Source organism: Microtus ochrogaster, unplaced genomic scaffold, assembly GCF_000317375.1.
Source record: "Microtus ochrogaster isolate Prairie Vole_2 unplaced genomic scaffold, MicOch1.0 UNK43, whole genome shotgun sequence".
In the NCBI taxonomy this organism is placed as follows: Eukaryota; Metazoa; Chordata; class Mammalia; order Rodentia; family Cricetidae; genus Microtus; species Microtus ochrogaster.
In genome coordinates, this window is record NW_004949141.1 from 2,285,441 (window position 1) to 2,302,904 (window position 17,464).

The following is a 17,464-nucleotide window of genomic DNA, read 5'->3' on the forward strand; positions in this document are numbered from 1 at the left end:
TCTCTCTCTCTCTCTCTCTCTCTCTGTTCAGATTTCCCACCTGGCTTTACTCTGCTAAGCCATTGGCTAAAGGAGCTTTATTCATCAACCAATAAAAGCAACACATATAGAGAAGGACCTCCCACACCATTCAGCATGGCAGTTGACACCCTGGCATTCAGGGCTACTCAAGAGGACTAAAGAAAGACTAAGGATGGACAAATTGTTTAGAATATTTCTTGAGGAATCTGTTTAAATTTTTTCTTTGTTTTTTTTTTTCCAGACAGGGTTTCTCTGTGTAGTCTGGGATTAAAGGCATTTGCCACCACTGCCCAGCTTCAAAAAAATTTTTTAAAGATCATATTGTTTATTATTGAGAATAGAGATACTTCTGCTGTAAAAGGAAGAAAGGAAGGAAGACAGATGGAGGCACACGTACAGAAAATGGATACTTGGGAGCATACGCTCTGAAATCTTCTTAGTATATACATTTATATTTTTGAAAGTAGCCATCTTCTATACATTGCTTTGTATATGTATATCTGTATATCTTCACATGTCCTGAATCACAGTAACAAAATTTGTTTTAGAAGGTAATTGTGAAAAATAATAACCGTGAGGCTTATTTAAGGAAAGTTTTTCTTTCCTCTGTAGTTACAGAAACAAATGTAGGTCAGGTTGCAGTGGTAGCACACACCTTTAATGCCAGCACATGGGAGGCAGAGGCAGGCAGATCTCTGTGTTCAAGCCAACCTGGTCTACAGAGTGAGTTCCAGGACAGCCAGCGCTACACAGAGAATCCCTGTCTTGAAAAAAAAAAAAAACAGTGCAGTCATCTCAGAAAAAGTAGAAAATATTAATAATTAAAATGAAGTAACTATAAATCTTACCAACTAGAGATGAGCACTATTAATATTTTCTAGTTTATCTTTCTGAAGCTTGCTATTGCTCAATCGATATAAGAACCACACAAATATGATATTTTAACTTTTTTCATGTGGAATTCACTCTGTAGACCAGGCTGGCCTTAAACTCCCAGCGATTTACCTGCCTCTGCCTTCTGAGTGCTAGAATTCAAGGCGTGCACCACCTCCCCAGGCTGTGTTTGTATCTGTGATTTAGTTGAAGGTTAGCCTTTTGTACTCCTTTGAAATATTGGTCCAGGTTTTTTCCCAGTTAGCCAAGCTCCATTTGTTTAAAAATCTGCCTTGCCTCTTAGGTTTGATACGTATGAAACAGGGGGTCACACCTGTGTTCGGGTTCTTTGGGGCTCTCTCTTCTATGCCATTGCTCTGTCACTCTCTCCAGCATCATGTTTGGTCACTGTGTCCTGTTGAGTGTTGTATCATAATTTATTGGATTAGTTAAGTCTTATTAAACTTTCAACTTCCAGGTTTTCAGTATTCAAAAAAGAAAGAAAGAAGGAGAAAAGCCCCCAGTGACCGTTTTGAGCATGCAAACATGTAGTACATCAAATCTGTCCATGGGATCCATTTTCATATGCAGAATTATAGATCAAAGGTGTGGGCCTTCTTGGGCTCTTTTCATACTTAGAGTCAAAATATCTTTCAGAAAGAATGTAGTGATTCCCCTGCCTCCACTGGTGTGTGAGAGCTCCCATTTCCCTCCCCAGGGCCCCCTGCCCGCGTGAGTGCGCCCATTTCCCTCCCCAGCATTATCATTCTTTTTAATCATTGCCAATCTGATCAGCAAAACAAAAAAGAGTCCCTCATTGCTGTTTTAATTTGCCTTTCTTTGAATGCTAGTGAGGTTGAGTATTTTTTCAATTTATGCTGGTTTTTGATGTACATAAGTTTTTAATTTTTTATGTAGTCAAATCTATCAATCTTTTCCTCTATGGTTTCTACTTTTGTTGACATGTTTAGAAAGTCCTTCCCCATCCCAAGATTATAAAATATTCACTTATATTTTCCTCTAGCACCTTGATGGTTTCATTTCCGCCTTTAGCCATCTGGTATCCATTTCGATGAATGGTGTGGGCTGGGAAATAACTTGTATTATTTATTTATTTCCCAAATGGATGCCCAGTTCTTTCATCACGGTTAGAAAAGCACGTATTTGTATGTGTGTATGCTCATGCGCACGTGTGTACCATAGCTGTTCTTAAAGCAAATATCCTGAGCAGATGGACACGGAGGATAATACAGTGCCAGGCACTAGGTCATGAAGCACATTGGTAATTGCACACAACACCAATATGGCGCATTCAAACGCATGTGATTGCTGAGCTAAACTAACAGGTTTTCAGGTCACGTGGACCCATAGTTGACATTTAAACCTCAGATTTGGGCCCTCCACGCTGAAGCAGGAGGATTGGGAGTTTGGGGCCAGTTTGGGGTATACATTGAACCCCTATTTGAAAACCACAAGTTCTGGCTTTAAAGCTTGCTGCTGGTTCAAATCTGATCAAGTCTTGAGAGCTCCTCCCTGAGTCTTAGTCCCTGCATCTGTAAAATGGGCTAATGTGTGTGTCAGAGGCCTGTGATAAGAATCAAGTGACATTGTCTTGGTGGCACCTGTCTACACATGCCTTACACATCACGGACAGTGTGTGTCACTTACTTGAGACACTCTAGCCCTCGCTGTCCTGACTCCCCTTGAGTGATTTCCTCCTGCCTTACTGTAATGAGGAGTGTGTGTGCATGTGTGTGTGTGGGGGGGGGGGGGCTCTGGATGCTCCGTTCGCTTTTTCTGGGCTTTCTACCTTTACCTTGTAATCAGACCTGATGTGTTGTGGCCTGCTGTGTTTTGCTCATACTGTCAGCAATCTCTCTCTCCCTCTCAAAAATATGCCTTCCAATCTCACAGCAACTGGAGCGCTGGAGCTCTGGATTATTCAAAGTGTGTTTAAATGAAAGGTAGCCGAGATCTGAATGCGAAGCCGAGGTCCACTCCTATTGTAATCAAGTGACCCTTGGCCCTGGCACATATCAGAATCTCCTGGGGGACTTTAAATTACACCTGTGCCCTGGCCTGGCCCAGGCCAATTAAACCAAAATCCCTGGCAGTGGGACCAAGTATAGATGTTTAAATACTTGGCAGGACTTAAAGCCACCCATGAACACTCTGGTTTGGTAAGCTTGATTCACTATAGAGAGATCTGCCCCTCTGGATCTCTTCTGAGGTATGCCCCAAGTTGGGAGATCACTGTGCAGAGCAGGCCAGCTGGCGGAGGTGTCAGAGATGCCGTGGCTGTTGCTGTCTTTGCTGAAAGAAGCAGCTCCATGTACCTCTGAATGGCATGTTCCTGGGCACATTAGGAAGCGCCAGTTCCTCTTCAAAAGCCACAATCCCAGGCACCTCCATGATGCAGTTCTTCCCACCTCCAGGGTTTTACTGAGATCACTTTGGTGTTGACTCCCTTGAGAATGGGCCATGATGAGAAGTGACACAGAGAAGATGTCTTCAGAGTTCCTGCTTTGTTTCTGCACTTGCTCTTTCTCTTGGCCCCTTCCCAACCCCACAGACACATGCAGGTGACACATGTCAAAACTGCTTTGTGCCCAGCCTCACCTGATACATGGTTGGAGCCATTTGCTCCCAAACAGAGGCTTGCCCACATCAAATGTTGGTGAACCACCTTGTCTCTAGACAAAATGGACCTCAAATCTTCCATAAGATTGGCTTTTATATTTCTGTCAAGAGGGTTCAATCCACGAGCCTCAGACTCCTTCCCCGTGTCTTTCCTGCTTCATCTAAGACTACAGCCTCCCTAGTTTGCTATCTAGGGCAAAGTCACCTACTTTTTCCTAGAGACTAAGTCTGCCTTCACCAAGCAAAGCAGAGAAGTGAGAATGGGTGCTAGCAACACGGTGGGATTTCTCGCTCCACAAAACATCCCAGCCCATCCCACAAAACACACAGCTAAGAGCCTGGTCCACTCTTTCTTTACAGCTGCTGGGGAAAACAAAAGAGCAGCAAACCGAAAGACAAATCCAGTCCTATCAGATCTCCTGGAGAGGTCAAGGCGAAGTCTCCACTTCCAGAACTGCCCTGCCAGGGTTGGGACTGCCCCTGTGTGGTCAGGACAGCGGCAGCCAGGGCCTGGCAGCAGGAACTGGCATTTGAAGTTCAGATGCACCCACTGTAGAAAGGAATCAAGTGGCAGAGGCTGGAGCTCCCTGCCGTGCTGGCATTGGAATTAATTTCCCTGTCAAGTATGTGCCCTTTTCCGGGGTGACTAGAAATAATTGCTCCTTTTGGTGGGAAATAAGATCTGAGACTGAAGGAAGAGTTAGTTGATTATTGGGGTGCATACCAGCTGACCTCTCAACCCAGTGTGGACTGGTCCTGTCAGAGACACACTTTATTTCCACAGAAGACAATGCTTTTCTTCAGATACATTCAGTGGAGACACCATATGTTCCACGGTCGAGACATAGCTGGTGGTGGGGATTTGTTTTGTTTTGTTTTTCGAGACAGGGTTTCTCTGTAGCTTTGGAGCCTGTCCTGGAACTAGCGCCTGTAGACCAGGCTGGCCTCGAACTCACAGAGATCCACCTGCCTCTGCCTCCCGAGTGCTGGGATTAAAGGCGTGCTCCACCACGGCCCCGCGGTAGTGTGGATTTATAGTTGAACCAAGGTGAACAAACGGGACGGACTTGTAAAGAGTGCTGTTGATTCTCGTGCTAAAGAGGTCAGTAATTGTCCAGGGGAGTACTAGAGGATCTGTCCGTCGCTCAGGTGCTGCTTTTTGTATGTATGGAGGACCCGGGTTCCATCTCAGCTTTGCAGCCAGGGAGCTCTCGGACACATTGTTTTGTTGCTAACTTCTCCCTCCCCCTCTTCCAGACATCTCACACGAGGATACGGCCGTTGCCTGTGGTGCCAAACTAATAAAAATGTAGCAGGATACAACCCAGAGCCGGAACTCGGAGTTCCTAATGCCGACTGCGCTGTGCTCCCGAGGCTGTGTGGCTCTCACCCTACCTTTCTTAGTAGTCTACCCATGGAAACCGTCCTGAGAGCTCCGCTGTGCTGATTATAGAGGAGGCAGTACTGCCCCCTAGAGGCAGTTTGGGAGCGTGCGGCATATTTATGTTTGTGGCTGGCTGAGGAGCCACTTGGAAGGAGGGAGGAGAGAAGGGACATAAGCGGCAGTCTTGAGCTGGCTGTAGTGGCGCATACTTTTAATCCCAGCATTCTTGGGAGACAGAAGCAGGAGGCTCTCTTTGAGTTTGAGGGCAGACTGGTCTACCTCGGGAATTCTTGGCCACCCAAGGCCAAGACCCTGTTTCCAAAAAAAACAAACGAAGTAAAAGGGGCCAGCCTTGTCTTACACTTCATGTGATAGCATAGTAACGCACAGTTTCAGTAGGTGGAAAGCCTCTTTCTATTGGCTGTGCCTCGAACCTAATTCTGTTTTGTATGTAGACCCAACATACTTTTCATAGTTTTGGAGCACATAATTTTTGTGATGGGAGCTATGTTACAAATCTAGAGAGCACGGCATTTTGTCTTTACCAGGGTTTGCTCACCACTCCAGAAAACAACACTACCAACGGCAAAATGTTCACAGTCTTTGAGTTACCCAAACAGCAAACCTCTATTCCTCCATGTCCACAGACGAGCGTAAGTTAGCTATCTTTACAAATACACAGTGTTTATTTCATCTTGTTTCAGAATATCAAATACAAAGACTCAGACAATTGACCTTGCTTCACTTCTTTCATCCGAATATCTTGATCATAGGAAGGAATGGCCTTCCGACCTGGCAGCACTGATGAATTTTTTGGTAGACTCATGCTCACTCATTGACTATGGTGTGTATATGTGTATTTTTCAGTCTGTTATTTTCCTTTAGTTTCCTGTCTTCCAGCTGTGATGCTATATTGATTTGAAAGCATATATATGGTACCTATGTATTTCATTCTGAATAGTGGAGATGCTTTTATGAACGGTTGTGTATAAAGGCTCACTGGTCTGGCATGGTTGGGGCACACTTCTCTGGGCGACCTCTTGGAGAAGATTTTGTCTCATGCATTTTTACAACTCCCTGAGCTGGCCTTATTGTTACCAGCATTTTTTTGAAGGACGAAACAGTCTCAATGGTGTGGTCACTTGCTTGAGCTTCCACATCTAGGTAAGAGTGAAGCTGGTACTCTAGAACCTTCCTGCCACACTGGTCTGGTTCTGGTTCCCACTTCCATATATGCCTATTGTGCTGGCTACTTTTATGCCAGCTTGACACAAACCAGAGTCATTTTGGAAGAGAAAACCTCAATTGAGAAAATGCCAAGCTGGAAAGATGATTCAGCAGTTATGAGCACTGACTGCTCTTCCAGAGGACCCTGGTCCAATTCCCAGCACCCACATGGCAGCTCACAACTGTCTGTAACTCCAAGATCTGACACCTTCACACAGATATACATGTAGGCAAAATGCACATAAAATAAACATAAGTTATTTGAGAGAGAGAGAAAAAAAATGCTTCCACCATATTGGCCTGTGGTAAACCTTCTTGATTGATGAGCTGTGTAGGAGGGCCTGGCTCACTTCTGGGCGGTTAGTCCTGGGTACCATAAGAAAGCAGGCTGAGCAAGCTACGACAGCAAGCAGTGCTCCTCCATGGCCTCTGCTTCAGTTCCCGCCTCCAGGTCCTGCTTGAGTTCCTATCCTAACTTCCTTCAGTGATGGACCGAGATATGGAACTGTAAGCGAAGTAAACCCTTTTTCCCCAAGTTGCTTTTGATCATGGTGCTCAAAAAGACACCTGTATGTCCATATCCCAAGACCTTCCTGGTCTCTCCTCTCCTACAGGGTTCCTACAGGGTTCCTAGGGAACACAGCTTGGAAAGAGGGAAATAGCCATTTTCCTTTGGAGAGAATTTCAGTAGACTCTATCAGAGAGACGTTCTCCACACAGAGCAGACCGCAGATACATTTAGCTGTGTGGCTGCAGCGCTGGCTCCTTTGGGATGGCTCCTGGGCTTTCAGTCCTTTGCTTCAACAAATGAGTGTGCTTGCTAGGGAGGAAGCTCAAGGGGAGCCCTCCCGCTGTCTCCCACTAGCTAAGGATGGTGGCCTCTTCTCCCCCAGGAGAAAAAGAAAGTACATGCCCCTCTCCCTCCTCATGCCCCTGGCAAGGGCCTGGGCACTGCAGGTGGACATGCTCCTAGATGATAGGCTTCCTCTAGGCTTGCTCTGTGACCAGAGTCCCTGCTCTGGAAACACCAGTTCCTACCACAATCACGGGAGGAGGCTGCAGTGTGCCTCCTGGGTCTCCCCATGAGCAGCTAGCTGCCTCTGCTTCCTTTTGGGGCATTCTGCCCCAGGCCCCAGGCTCCTCGTCCTCTCCTGGTGTTTTCTTTTGCTGCTCATCATTTCACAGGCAAATGAAGTCCAGCTGAGGAGAGAGCACAGCAAAGCCGCCAGAGCAGGGCTCCACAGGCTGCTTCAGAGAGTGGAGGGCCCATCTATCCAGGCTCCGATTTCATCTCTTGTCACTCTGAACAATCTACTGTAGTAACAGGTTCCCTTCCTTGGAGTTCTCTGCCTGTAGGTCTGCAATAATTTCATTTTGTATCACAAGGAGATGCTGAGGTAGTTCCTGCTTGTTTAAAGAAGTTGGGTAGTCATGGCAACTCACAGGGCGGAGTGGGGGCTTCTTAACATCATATCCTCTTTGCTGTCAGATTACAGAGAAAGTGGCTTCAGGGTCTGCCTCGTTAAGATGTAGTGGGCACAGATTTGGGGGACGATTCTCAGACTGGCCACGGCACACTGCATTTCCTACATCCTCCGAGGCTTCTTGAGACTTTCAGTTCTTTTCTATTAAGAGAACTCTGTGTGTGTGTGTGTGTGTGTGTGTGTGTGTGTGTGTGTGTGTGTGTTACCACTGGGGGGGGCTCTGCATGCCTGCCAAGGGCCAGGGCAAGCCTGTCTCTGGCTCCGATTGTGGGATTCTAGGAGCCCACACCACATCTGTCTGGGAAGATACTGGAGAAAATAAGGTGAACACATATAACCTAGATACCCCTCAACCGAGCTGCATCCCTTGCTTGGATGATATGGGGCTCCTGCCCCAGCAGCAGCTAACCCCCCAACCTCCCAGTTCAGCTCCTACAGAGATACTCGGTCTTGCTAATGGTACCCACATGTCAACTCCGATCTTTCCCATATCCTGTCATTCCTTCCAACTCTCTGCAATGAATGCTCGTATTAATGATAGCTACCATGTGTAGGACATTTGTTGAGAGGACAAACTCCCATGTATCACCTAATAGTCACCAACAACCCTGCATGGCACACACCATTAATTTCATCTTGCAGAAGAGGGAACTAGAGACCCTAAAAGTTTTCCTGCTGGATCAGTCAGCAGAGCTGTTTCATTCCAGGACACAGTTCATTCTGGCAGCCAGAAGCCTGCCTCCATTCCCCTTGCATGGCCTCCGCCTGACAGCTTCCCTGCTTCCATCCAGTCGGCACCTGGCCATGGATGGTCTTCCCTCCCACAGCTCTCTTTCTTTGCTGCCCTGCCCGCATTGAAGATGCAGGGGGCATGGCTATAGCTTCCTCATGCCGTCTACTGGGTCTCGTATAGACAGTGCCTATGGCAGCTGCCCTGGCTAGTTGTATGTTAACTTGACACAAGCTAAAGTCATTGGAGAGAAGGGAGACTCAATTGAGAAAAATGTCTCCCTAAGACTGGGTTGTAGGCAAGCCCATAGGGCATTTTATTTTTAAATTACTGACTGATACGGAGGGCCCAACCCATTGTGATATGGTGGTGCCATCCCTGGGCTGGTAGTCCTGGGTTCTGTAAGAAAGCAGGCTGAACAAGCCAGTGAGCAGCCCTCTTCCATGGCCTCTGCAACAGCTCCTGCCTCCAGGTCCTTTGAGTCCCTTTCCTGACTTCCTCCAATGGTGGACCATGATGTGGAAGTGTAAGCCAAATAAGCCCTTTCCTCCCCAAACTGCTGTGGTCTTGGTGTTTTTAATCACAGCAGTAGTAAACCTGACTAAGACAGACGATCACTTGTTTGCCTACTGAGCCAATGCAAGTATCTTCTCCCCTCTTCTTCCTCCCTCAGCCCTGTCTTCCCAGGCTCTCCCAGCTGGAGTCACTGCTGCCCTTCACCACCAGACCTGGCTCACCTGGCTTCTGAGTCAACACTCCTCATGCAGGAGGGGTCTGTCAGCATGCGGGGAAGCTTGTGAGGGGCTTCTGTGTACCCCTGGCTCGGCTGCTGTTACTTCTGAGAGGAAGAAATGCCTGTGTTGCTGGAGCTCTTCAATCAGGGCTCCATTTAGTCTCGGGTTCCTCATGATTCCACCTAGGCCATGGGTGGCATTGCCTAAGCACCCCCTGGATGGGACTCCACGCTTGTCCTCCCATTGAATTGTCGCAGCCACCCTGAAAGGCTGCTGTCAATCCCTGCGCTGGACAGGTGAGGGAACTGAGGTTTGAGGGACTCACAGATAGGCAGTGGTGGGGAAGAGTTCCAACCAGGTTTCTGTGCTGCCACGGCCTTTGCTGTTTTCCCCTTTCTTACATGGATCAGGCTTCTGCCAGGCGATTCCGGGGATGCGTCTGAAGCCCGCCCAGGGGTGAGTTAGAGTGAGTCTAGCTGCACAGACGGACATGCATACACCCCAGAGCAACTCACACTGTGGTTGGAGATGGGAGTCGAGCTCATCTGAGTCCGAACACCTTCTGCCAGGGGCCTGCGTCTGGCAGCCCTCGACCCCGGTCTACTCCACCCGGATCCAGCCGCCTGCAGCCACACTCTGCCCTCCTGCCCCTGATCTGTCCTGTACCCCACTGGGTTTCTCAGGTGGTCCAACAGGCTTCAGTTCCTCTGCCTGGCTTCCTGAGGCTTTGCAGAGCTGTAGCAGCAGTGAATAGAAGCCTCATCCCTACAACTGGATCCACCTTCCCAGCTCGTCCCAATCTGGGGCAGAGACTTGCCCCATTTTGCCCCCAAGGAACTTGCTCTGTAGACCAGGCTGGCCTCGAACAGAGATCCGCCTGCCTCTGCCCCCTGGCTGGGAATAAAAGCATTCCTGTGCCACCTCCACTAGGCTTGTGATTCTCTGTTTTACAGCAAACCTCCCTCCTCCCCATCACTTTCCAGCGTCCCTGGGCTCTTTGAAGCCTCCTCTTGCATAGGAGGTAGAGTTTCCCAGTATACTCTTTTTAAATCATGGGTTTTGGGGCTCTGAAGTTGGGTCCCTATGTTTGTATATTAAGTCTTCTACTGACTGAGCTATCTCTAACCCTTCCTTATGATCTTTTTACACCATGGGGGACACACAGGGTAAAATGGGGGGGGGGCAGCTGCCAGTAGCCTAAAGAGCGAATGACATGTTTCAAGGGCTGTACTTAGATTCAGCTCATGGGGTATCTGTCCCGTCAAGAACTCTTGGGTAAGCCCTGGAAATAAAGATATAGCTGCTCCCTTTAACAGGGGGATAAAATGTGCCGGGTAGGCAGGCTGCATGTCAGCTCTGTTCTGCTAAGACTGGCAACAGCTGACCCTGTTTTAGACTAGGGCCAAGGCTCAGAAAGGCTCAGTGTACTCAGTGCTTTGTCTGTTGGGACTTCTAACACCATGACAGCCCACGGGGGATCCTATTCCAGTCCCCTTCAAGTACAGCCACCGGGGGAGCTGTCCCTTTACACACCCTCCCAGGACGGCCCAGCCCCGCTCCGCCCTCCAGCTCTTGGAAGCCTCAGTCACCTTATCCCAGCTCTTTCCCCAAGGATAAACCTGAATGGGAAAAGGGTATGAGCGGCCACCAGGGCTCAGGGTGACTGTGTCCAGACTCTTCGCTAGGGACCTGCATTTATTCCTTGCTCTGTGCCCCCAGAACACCCTCTGCTTTGTGGACTAGGAAATCCATGTTGTCTTTTTCAAGATGATGTTATCCTTATGCTGAGATCTCTTGGCACCCCAGACACCCCTGCGTCCGCTGTGCCCTGTGTGTTGTGGGGTGCTAGGTGTGGCTTAGTCCAGCTCCCCATTTCTAGGCTATGATCCAAGGCCTCACCCAGAAAATGGGCAGCAGCGGGACTTGAACCCAAATCCCTACCTCTCCCCAGTACTTGTCCTACATTGACGAGGGCCTGTCTTTTTGGTTCTGGAGAAGAGCCTGGCTGCTCCTCCCTGAGGCTCACAGGCTGTCTGAGGACTGCTCTTCTCCCCACCTTCCGGCTTCTCTGGGGGAGGGAGCGAGCTCATTGCCATCTACATATTTTCAGCGGAGTTATATTTTGCATAAAGTAAACTTAGCGAACAGAGAGAGAGCTACGCAGAGAGTATATTTGGCTTTGAAGCATCAGCCTGACAGGCGTTTCCTATTCGCTGTCTCAGAGCCGCCCAGCTCCCAGTTTTGCTTAAGTGGCATAATTCTCCTGCAGTGGCGACAGCTCATTCATTAGTCATCCCAGAAGCCAGATACAAAATCCTCTTCCCTGAGCCAACCCCACCAACCAGCTCCACAGCCAGCCTGCGGGCTGGGCAGTGAGACTGCAACCTGGTCGGCCAGGCCCAGGTCAGCGAGAGTCACCCGTCTGAGGCTCTGGGGGGAGGGGGAAGCCCGCATTACCGTCTTTGCTTCCTTCTGGTGTAGGAAGTGATTGTCTCCTCCCACTAGTAGAGGCTCTCCTGGTCCACGGGGGTGGGGGGCACCTTCTCCTCCCGCCTCCCTCCTGAGTCATTACCACACAGTGTGGAACCTCGGTAGAGACAAGGCTTTGTTTTGCTTCTGTTTTTCTAGCTGGAAGCTTAGTCGCCCCATCTCAGAACAAACAGTGAAATGTGTTCTGGCTTGTGTCTCTCACCAATCTCGCCCCGGCCTTGATTGGCACGTGTGATCCCCTTTAACACCTGCCCAGAGAGGCCTGATGTCCGCATTTTGCGGGTGAGAGTATTGCAGACAGGAGACGTGGTCAGTCAAACGTCCCCGCCCCCCACCCAGTTCCAGTTCAAGCCTGTCACTCCCCAAAGGCACCTCTGTCCTCTGCCAGAGAGTCCTCTTTTCCTAGTTAGGCAAAAAGGAAGCATGGGTCCATAACCCAGGCTCCCAGAGCAGGGACTGCAAAGCCACCAGCCACAAAGCAGGAAGGCTTGCCGCCCCGAGAGGGAGATTATTAAAGACACTCTGGAGTGCCGGCTGAGGGAGCTGGTAGGCCAGGAGCTGGGTCGGCCCAGTCTCAGAGCCTAGCTCTGCTGTATGCCAGGGTGAGAAGACTCCATAATAGCCACACAGTGAGAGGCGGGGCCAAGAGTGTGGAGAGGCCCCAGTGCAGGCAGAGCTTGCCATTGGTGACCACAGCTGGCAGTTAGCCTCTCTGGAAGCCTAACTTTAGCCTCAAGAGGACGAGCATATTCTCAGGAAGGGAGGGGTGGGCCATGAGGAGTGGGGGAGGAGAGATGCAAATTAGATGTAAATGATACAGTACCGAAGCTAGGAGTGTGAACCTTAGATCCCTGCTTGACTGGTGCCTTCGTTGAACTAGAGCTTGGACTGATCTCAGCCACCCTGCAACACGGTCTCCCACGGCCCCCTTCATTCTTCCTCACCATCTCAAGCTACTGGGGTTGTTCCGTTTTCAACTTTATTTTTATTAATATGCATGTATGTGTCTGTATGTGTGCATGCGCCACATGTGTTCTGGCGCCCACGGGGTCCAGAAGAGGATTTTGGAGTCCCTGGAACTGTGCCACCAACATGGGTGCTGGGAACCAAACCCCGGTCCTCTGGAAGTGTAGCAAGTATGTTTAACTGTGGGCCTGACTTTCCAGACTGTCCAGCTATTTATTTTTCCTGAATACACAGAGCTCTTTCTACCAACTCTTCCACGTGCATTTTCTCTGCATTTGCTTCATCTCTTTCACTTCCAGCCTTCTCTAGCAAACTTCTATTTACCCTTCAAAACCCACCTTTCTCCTTCTGTATCCCTGATCACTGGTCTACAACTCCAGCTAACCATTGATCTAGGGTACCATCTAGGTTCCTGCCATATTCTGTCTCTGGATTCCCAGAACCTACTGAAAGTCTCAGCATAAAGCACCAGATCAAGCCAGGAGGTGGTGGTGCACGTCTTTAATCCTAGCACTCGGGACGCAGAGGCAGGTGTATCTCTATGAGCTCGAGGCCAGCCAAGGCTACTTAGAGAAACCCTGTCTCAAACAACAACAAAAAGTACCGGATAAAGCAAGTGCTGCCTAAACAGCCACGAACGTGAAGGCATGTGCGGAAAGGCTCCTTAGCCTGGAAGGAGAAACCAGAGCCTCCTCTGGCTCCCCGACTTTAACAGCAAATACTTACAGACACCATTGTTATTTCTCGGTGAATCAAATGGACACAGGTACCCAGGAAGACCCTGGAGTCTGCATCACGGCCTGCACTCTGCCCTGGGGTCTCCTGCCTCCATATTTTTGTATACAGATGCGAGTCCCATTGGATGCCTCCGGGCTCCAGTTAAAAGCAAACTCCAGTCTCCTTCTCTGACAGCTGAGGGACCAGAGCAGAGACCTGAGAGGAAGAGGTGTGTCTGGTCAGAACCCAGCACCGACCCTCACTTCACCCTCACCTGGATCCTCAGGGGACAGAGCTCCGGTATTGTGAACTCCCACCCTGTGGTCTGGATGCTTGCCCTGCAATCCCCTTTCCTCCCCAAGCCCCAGCTGGAAGGAGCCCTGTCCTCTGCTGTGTCTGAGGGGGCTGGGAGCTGCCTCCTGCTGCAGAGAGGATTTTAGGAGCTGAGGGGGACAGTGTAAGAACCATCCTCCCCAGCTTCTAGAGAAGGGTTCTCCTCCTGCGGGGCTTGACCCCTTCAGGAGTTGCATATCAGGTGTCCTCCATATCAGACATTTCCATCCCTATTCATAACAGTAGCAAAATTACAGTTATGAAGTAGCAATGGAATAATTTTGGGGGTCACTGCAACATGAGGAACTGTATTAAAGGGTCGCATTAGGAAGGTTGAGAACCACTGCCCTAGAGGCTCCTCAGACCGGGAGGGCAGGGCAGGACCGGCCTTGCATGGCCCACAGAGAAGGGCCCACCAGGTCCAAGTTCTTGCTCCCTCCCTGACTCTTTGGAAGGATTTGCCATCTCCCCAGGCACTGGGGTCACAATGCCCAGTAATCTGCTCCTGCCACCTCTTGCCTGAGCCCCGCTATTGCTGCTGCTCCTGACTCAAAACTGGACACCCTGGTTCCCCAATCTGACACCTACTTCCACCCATTAGTGGAGGCCTCCCCCCCCCCCCCCCCCCAGCCGCCAGAGAGCTGGGAATAACTAGGCCTTGAAATGGAGGGATCCCGGCCGGCAGGTCCCGACAGGCCTCAGAATGCAGACGGTGAATCACCTCGTGCTGCCTGCTGGACAGAGCAGTAATGACAATAATAACAGAGCCCACTGTCATTAGCTCCCACCCTGCCTCCCAGGGCTGTATCTCTGTCCATCTCAGAGTCCTCAGGGCCGGGGAGGGGCCAGAGGCAGAGACTGTTCTTCTATCTTAAGGAAAGGGAAGCTCAGTCTAGCATTTCCACTGAACTCCTAGAGAGCTTGGCCTTGCCTCCTAACACACCCAGCTGTCAAGGGAGTCGGTGGTCCTGAGCACGGTTGAGGGGGACAAAGACCCACCTTTCTTCTCAGAGCCCTCCTCCAACCCTTACTTTGCTGGTCACAGCCCCTCAAGGCAGGGGTGACTACTGTCCCTGCTTCAGAGCCAAGCAATCTGAGGTTCAGGCAATGAGGAAGTATAACCGCGGGACAGGACACCCCGGTGGTGTGACCACCTTCTCAGTGCTCAGAGGGCAGGCCTTCCATAGTCTGGGGCCTTGGGGCAGGGCATATGCTCTGTAGCCCAGGATCCTCAGGTCTCACTCCAGCCTAGCTCTCTGGCCTACCCATTAGGGCTCCTCCCCAGCTCCCCGAGGCCAGCTTTCGTTTTCATCCTTGAGCAGCCGTGGAAAAGTCAAGGCTCCACACTTTAATTTGGGGGTCTCGGTAATTATCTGGCATCCACCGCCCACTCAGCTCAACCCACTGGTTATTATAATAACAACAATAATAATTTGGAGACATGATGGCAATGATCACGCTCCTCCCGCCCATGGGCACAGCCTCGCCCATTCTTTTTATACCCAAATCCTGTGAGAGACTGGGTTGGGGGAACACAGGCTTCTGGTCAGTTCTGGTGGGCATGCCCTATGTCCTCTAAGTGAGCCAACTCCAATCCTCCATGCCCCCTTTCTCCTCATTGAAAACTGGGCTAGACATCCTGCAAGATGAAAAGCTGGCAGATAGGAAAAGATTAGGAGTTCGAGGCCAGCCTCACACCTAAGGAGATCCTGCCTCAGATATTAAGCCCGAACCAGATGATTCTCTTTGCAACTTCAAGTCCGACTAGGGCTTTTCCTCTTGCACAGCCTGTGGTCAATGTGTCCTGTCTGACCTGTCCCCGTGCACCATGGCACAGCCTCCCCAGCGACGGTTCTCCAAGCGAGGTGATGGCTGTCCAGGACCTAGCTGGGTTCAGGGTGCAATGGGCACCCCCTTCAGCCCTTAACGCCAGCAACTGTTGCTGCCAAGCCCTGCAGTCAGGGAAAGTGGTTCTGCTGCCTGAGCCTAGTATAAATGCTTTTACGAGTCCTTTTACTAATTTGGGCTAATATGTGGAGAAGCCAGGACGACAGTTACAACCAAGGAGAGACACAGACCCTGCGTCTCCCTGGAACAAACATAGGCTGCCCTCTGGTGCACTAGGGCTGCTCCGAGCTGCAGAGGAAGGAGGGGGAGAGGCCACCCTGACAGCCGGGGGTCACTCTGTGTCTGGAGCCAGCAGAGTCTGTCCCTGTGATTTCTGCAGTTCATGTTTGTTTGTTTGCTGCCTCTGGGCTCTTGACTCTACGACTAGAGCTGCTGCTGCAGAGTGGGTTAAGAGCGAAGACCTTGAACCATCTGTCTTCAGTCATTATATACGACTATTGGATGTAGCAAGCACATTTACAACGTGATGTTCCCACAGTGTTCCGACTGCTTCCCAAAGGCTAATTTATTTAATCCTCGAACATGTCTATAATTATCCTGACCCTGTAGGGTAGTGAAGTGGAGACCAGAGAGGTTAAGTGACTTGTTCAAGGTCACACAGCTAACAAGTTAACAAAGCCAGGATTTGGATTCAGGCTGTTATCCCTGGGAGCTGTGTCCTTTATCTGAAATTTTGTTTTATTTTTGTATGTGACAATGTTTGAGTGCATACACACGTGTGCGCACATATTTATATTCAAGTGTGGGGCCAAAGGTTGCCATCCAATGTTTTTTTAATCACTCTCCACCTTAACTTTTTGAGATAGAACCTCTCTTGGAAACCAGAACTTACTGATAAGACCAGGTCGGCCTGCCCTCGAGACCCAGGGATCCACTGTCTCCCTCCCCACCTCACTATTGTGCCTAATTTTCTTTTAATTCAAAAAATTTTTATACCAGGCGATGGTGGCACATGCCTTTAATCCCAGAACTTAGGAGGAAGCAGAGACAGGAGGATCTCTGTGAGTTCGAGACCAACCTGGTCTACAAGAGCTAGTTCCTGGACAGGCTCCAAAGCTACAGAGAAACCCTGTCTCAAAAAAACAAAACAAAACAAACGAACGAAAAATTTAAACCTCCTTAGTTCTTTTATGGCCTGCACCTGTCAGAATTCTAGATTCCCACATTCTCCTGCTTCCACACTCTTGGGCACAGCTGGGTCATGTGGATGCCACCATGTTGGATCCAGCAATGCTAAAATCACTGTTTCACCTCCTCCATCACGTCACATCACCAGCCTCGCTCCCCTGTGACTGCCAAATGTGCGCACTCCTGAACGCTCTGATCTTGCGGTCTCTGAGATCCATTGTCCAAACACTGAAACACCCGCTGTATTGTTAGGGTTTGAGTCTGACAACAGGAGTTCCTATTTGCTGGTAGTCAGTCATCTTGCTAATTTCAGTTCCTTGTTCCACCCTAAGGATGGTTTGAAACCTTGCTCTGTGACCCTACCTAAGGGTTTTCTACATATGTTATTTATTTTTTCGAGACAGGATTTCTCTATGTAGCCCTGGCTGTCCTAAAACTCAATCTGTAGACCAGGCTAGCCTCGAACTCACAGAGACCCGCCTTCCTCGGCTTCCCAAGTGCCGAATTAAAGGTGTGTGCCACCACTGCCCAGTTCTACAAATGTTTTTATCGTCCAAAATCTTCATTTATTTTGCCCTGCTAGGGATGGTACCTGGGGTCTCATGCCTGGAGCTACACCCCAGCCCCTAGCCCCTGAAGTTGGATGACTGTACCATCTGTGTGCCCTTGTAGCTTATCAGAATTTGTACAGCTAGATGGGTAAAGATAAATGGACTCCCAAGGGAAATTTCTGCTAGGACTGATAAGAGCAGGTGAGGGCTAGGCTTTCCGGGATGCAAGTGGCTGGGTGGCCAGGTGAAGACCCACATAGCGTCACCTGTGCGTCAGT

The 17,464-nt window shown here is 49.7% G+C and overlaps 1 protein-coding gene across 1 annotated transcript in view; it reads right to left on the bottom strand.

Annotated features, from left to right (window-relative positions):
* Magef1 (MAGE family member F1) overlaps positions 1-11,858 on the bottom strand; it is a 22,224-nt gene extending 10,366 nt beyond the window's left edge. Inside the window, 1 exon segment of the mRNA XM_013354393.2 lies at positions 11,786-11,858. Coding sequence (XP_013209847.2) covers positions 11,786-11,858 — 73 coding nt within the window.
* Positions 11,859-17,464: the final 5,606 nt, after the last annotated feature.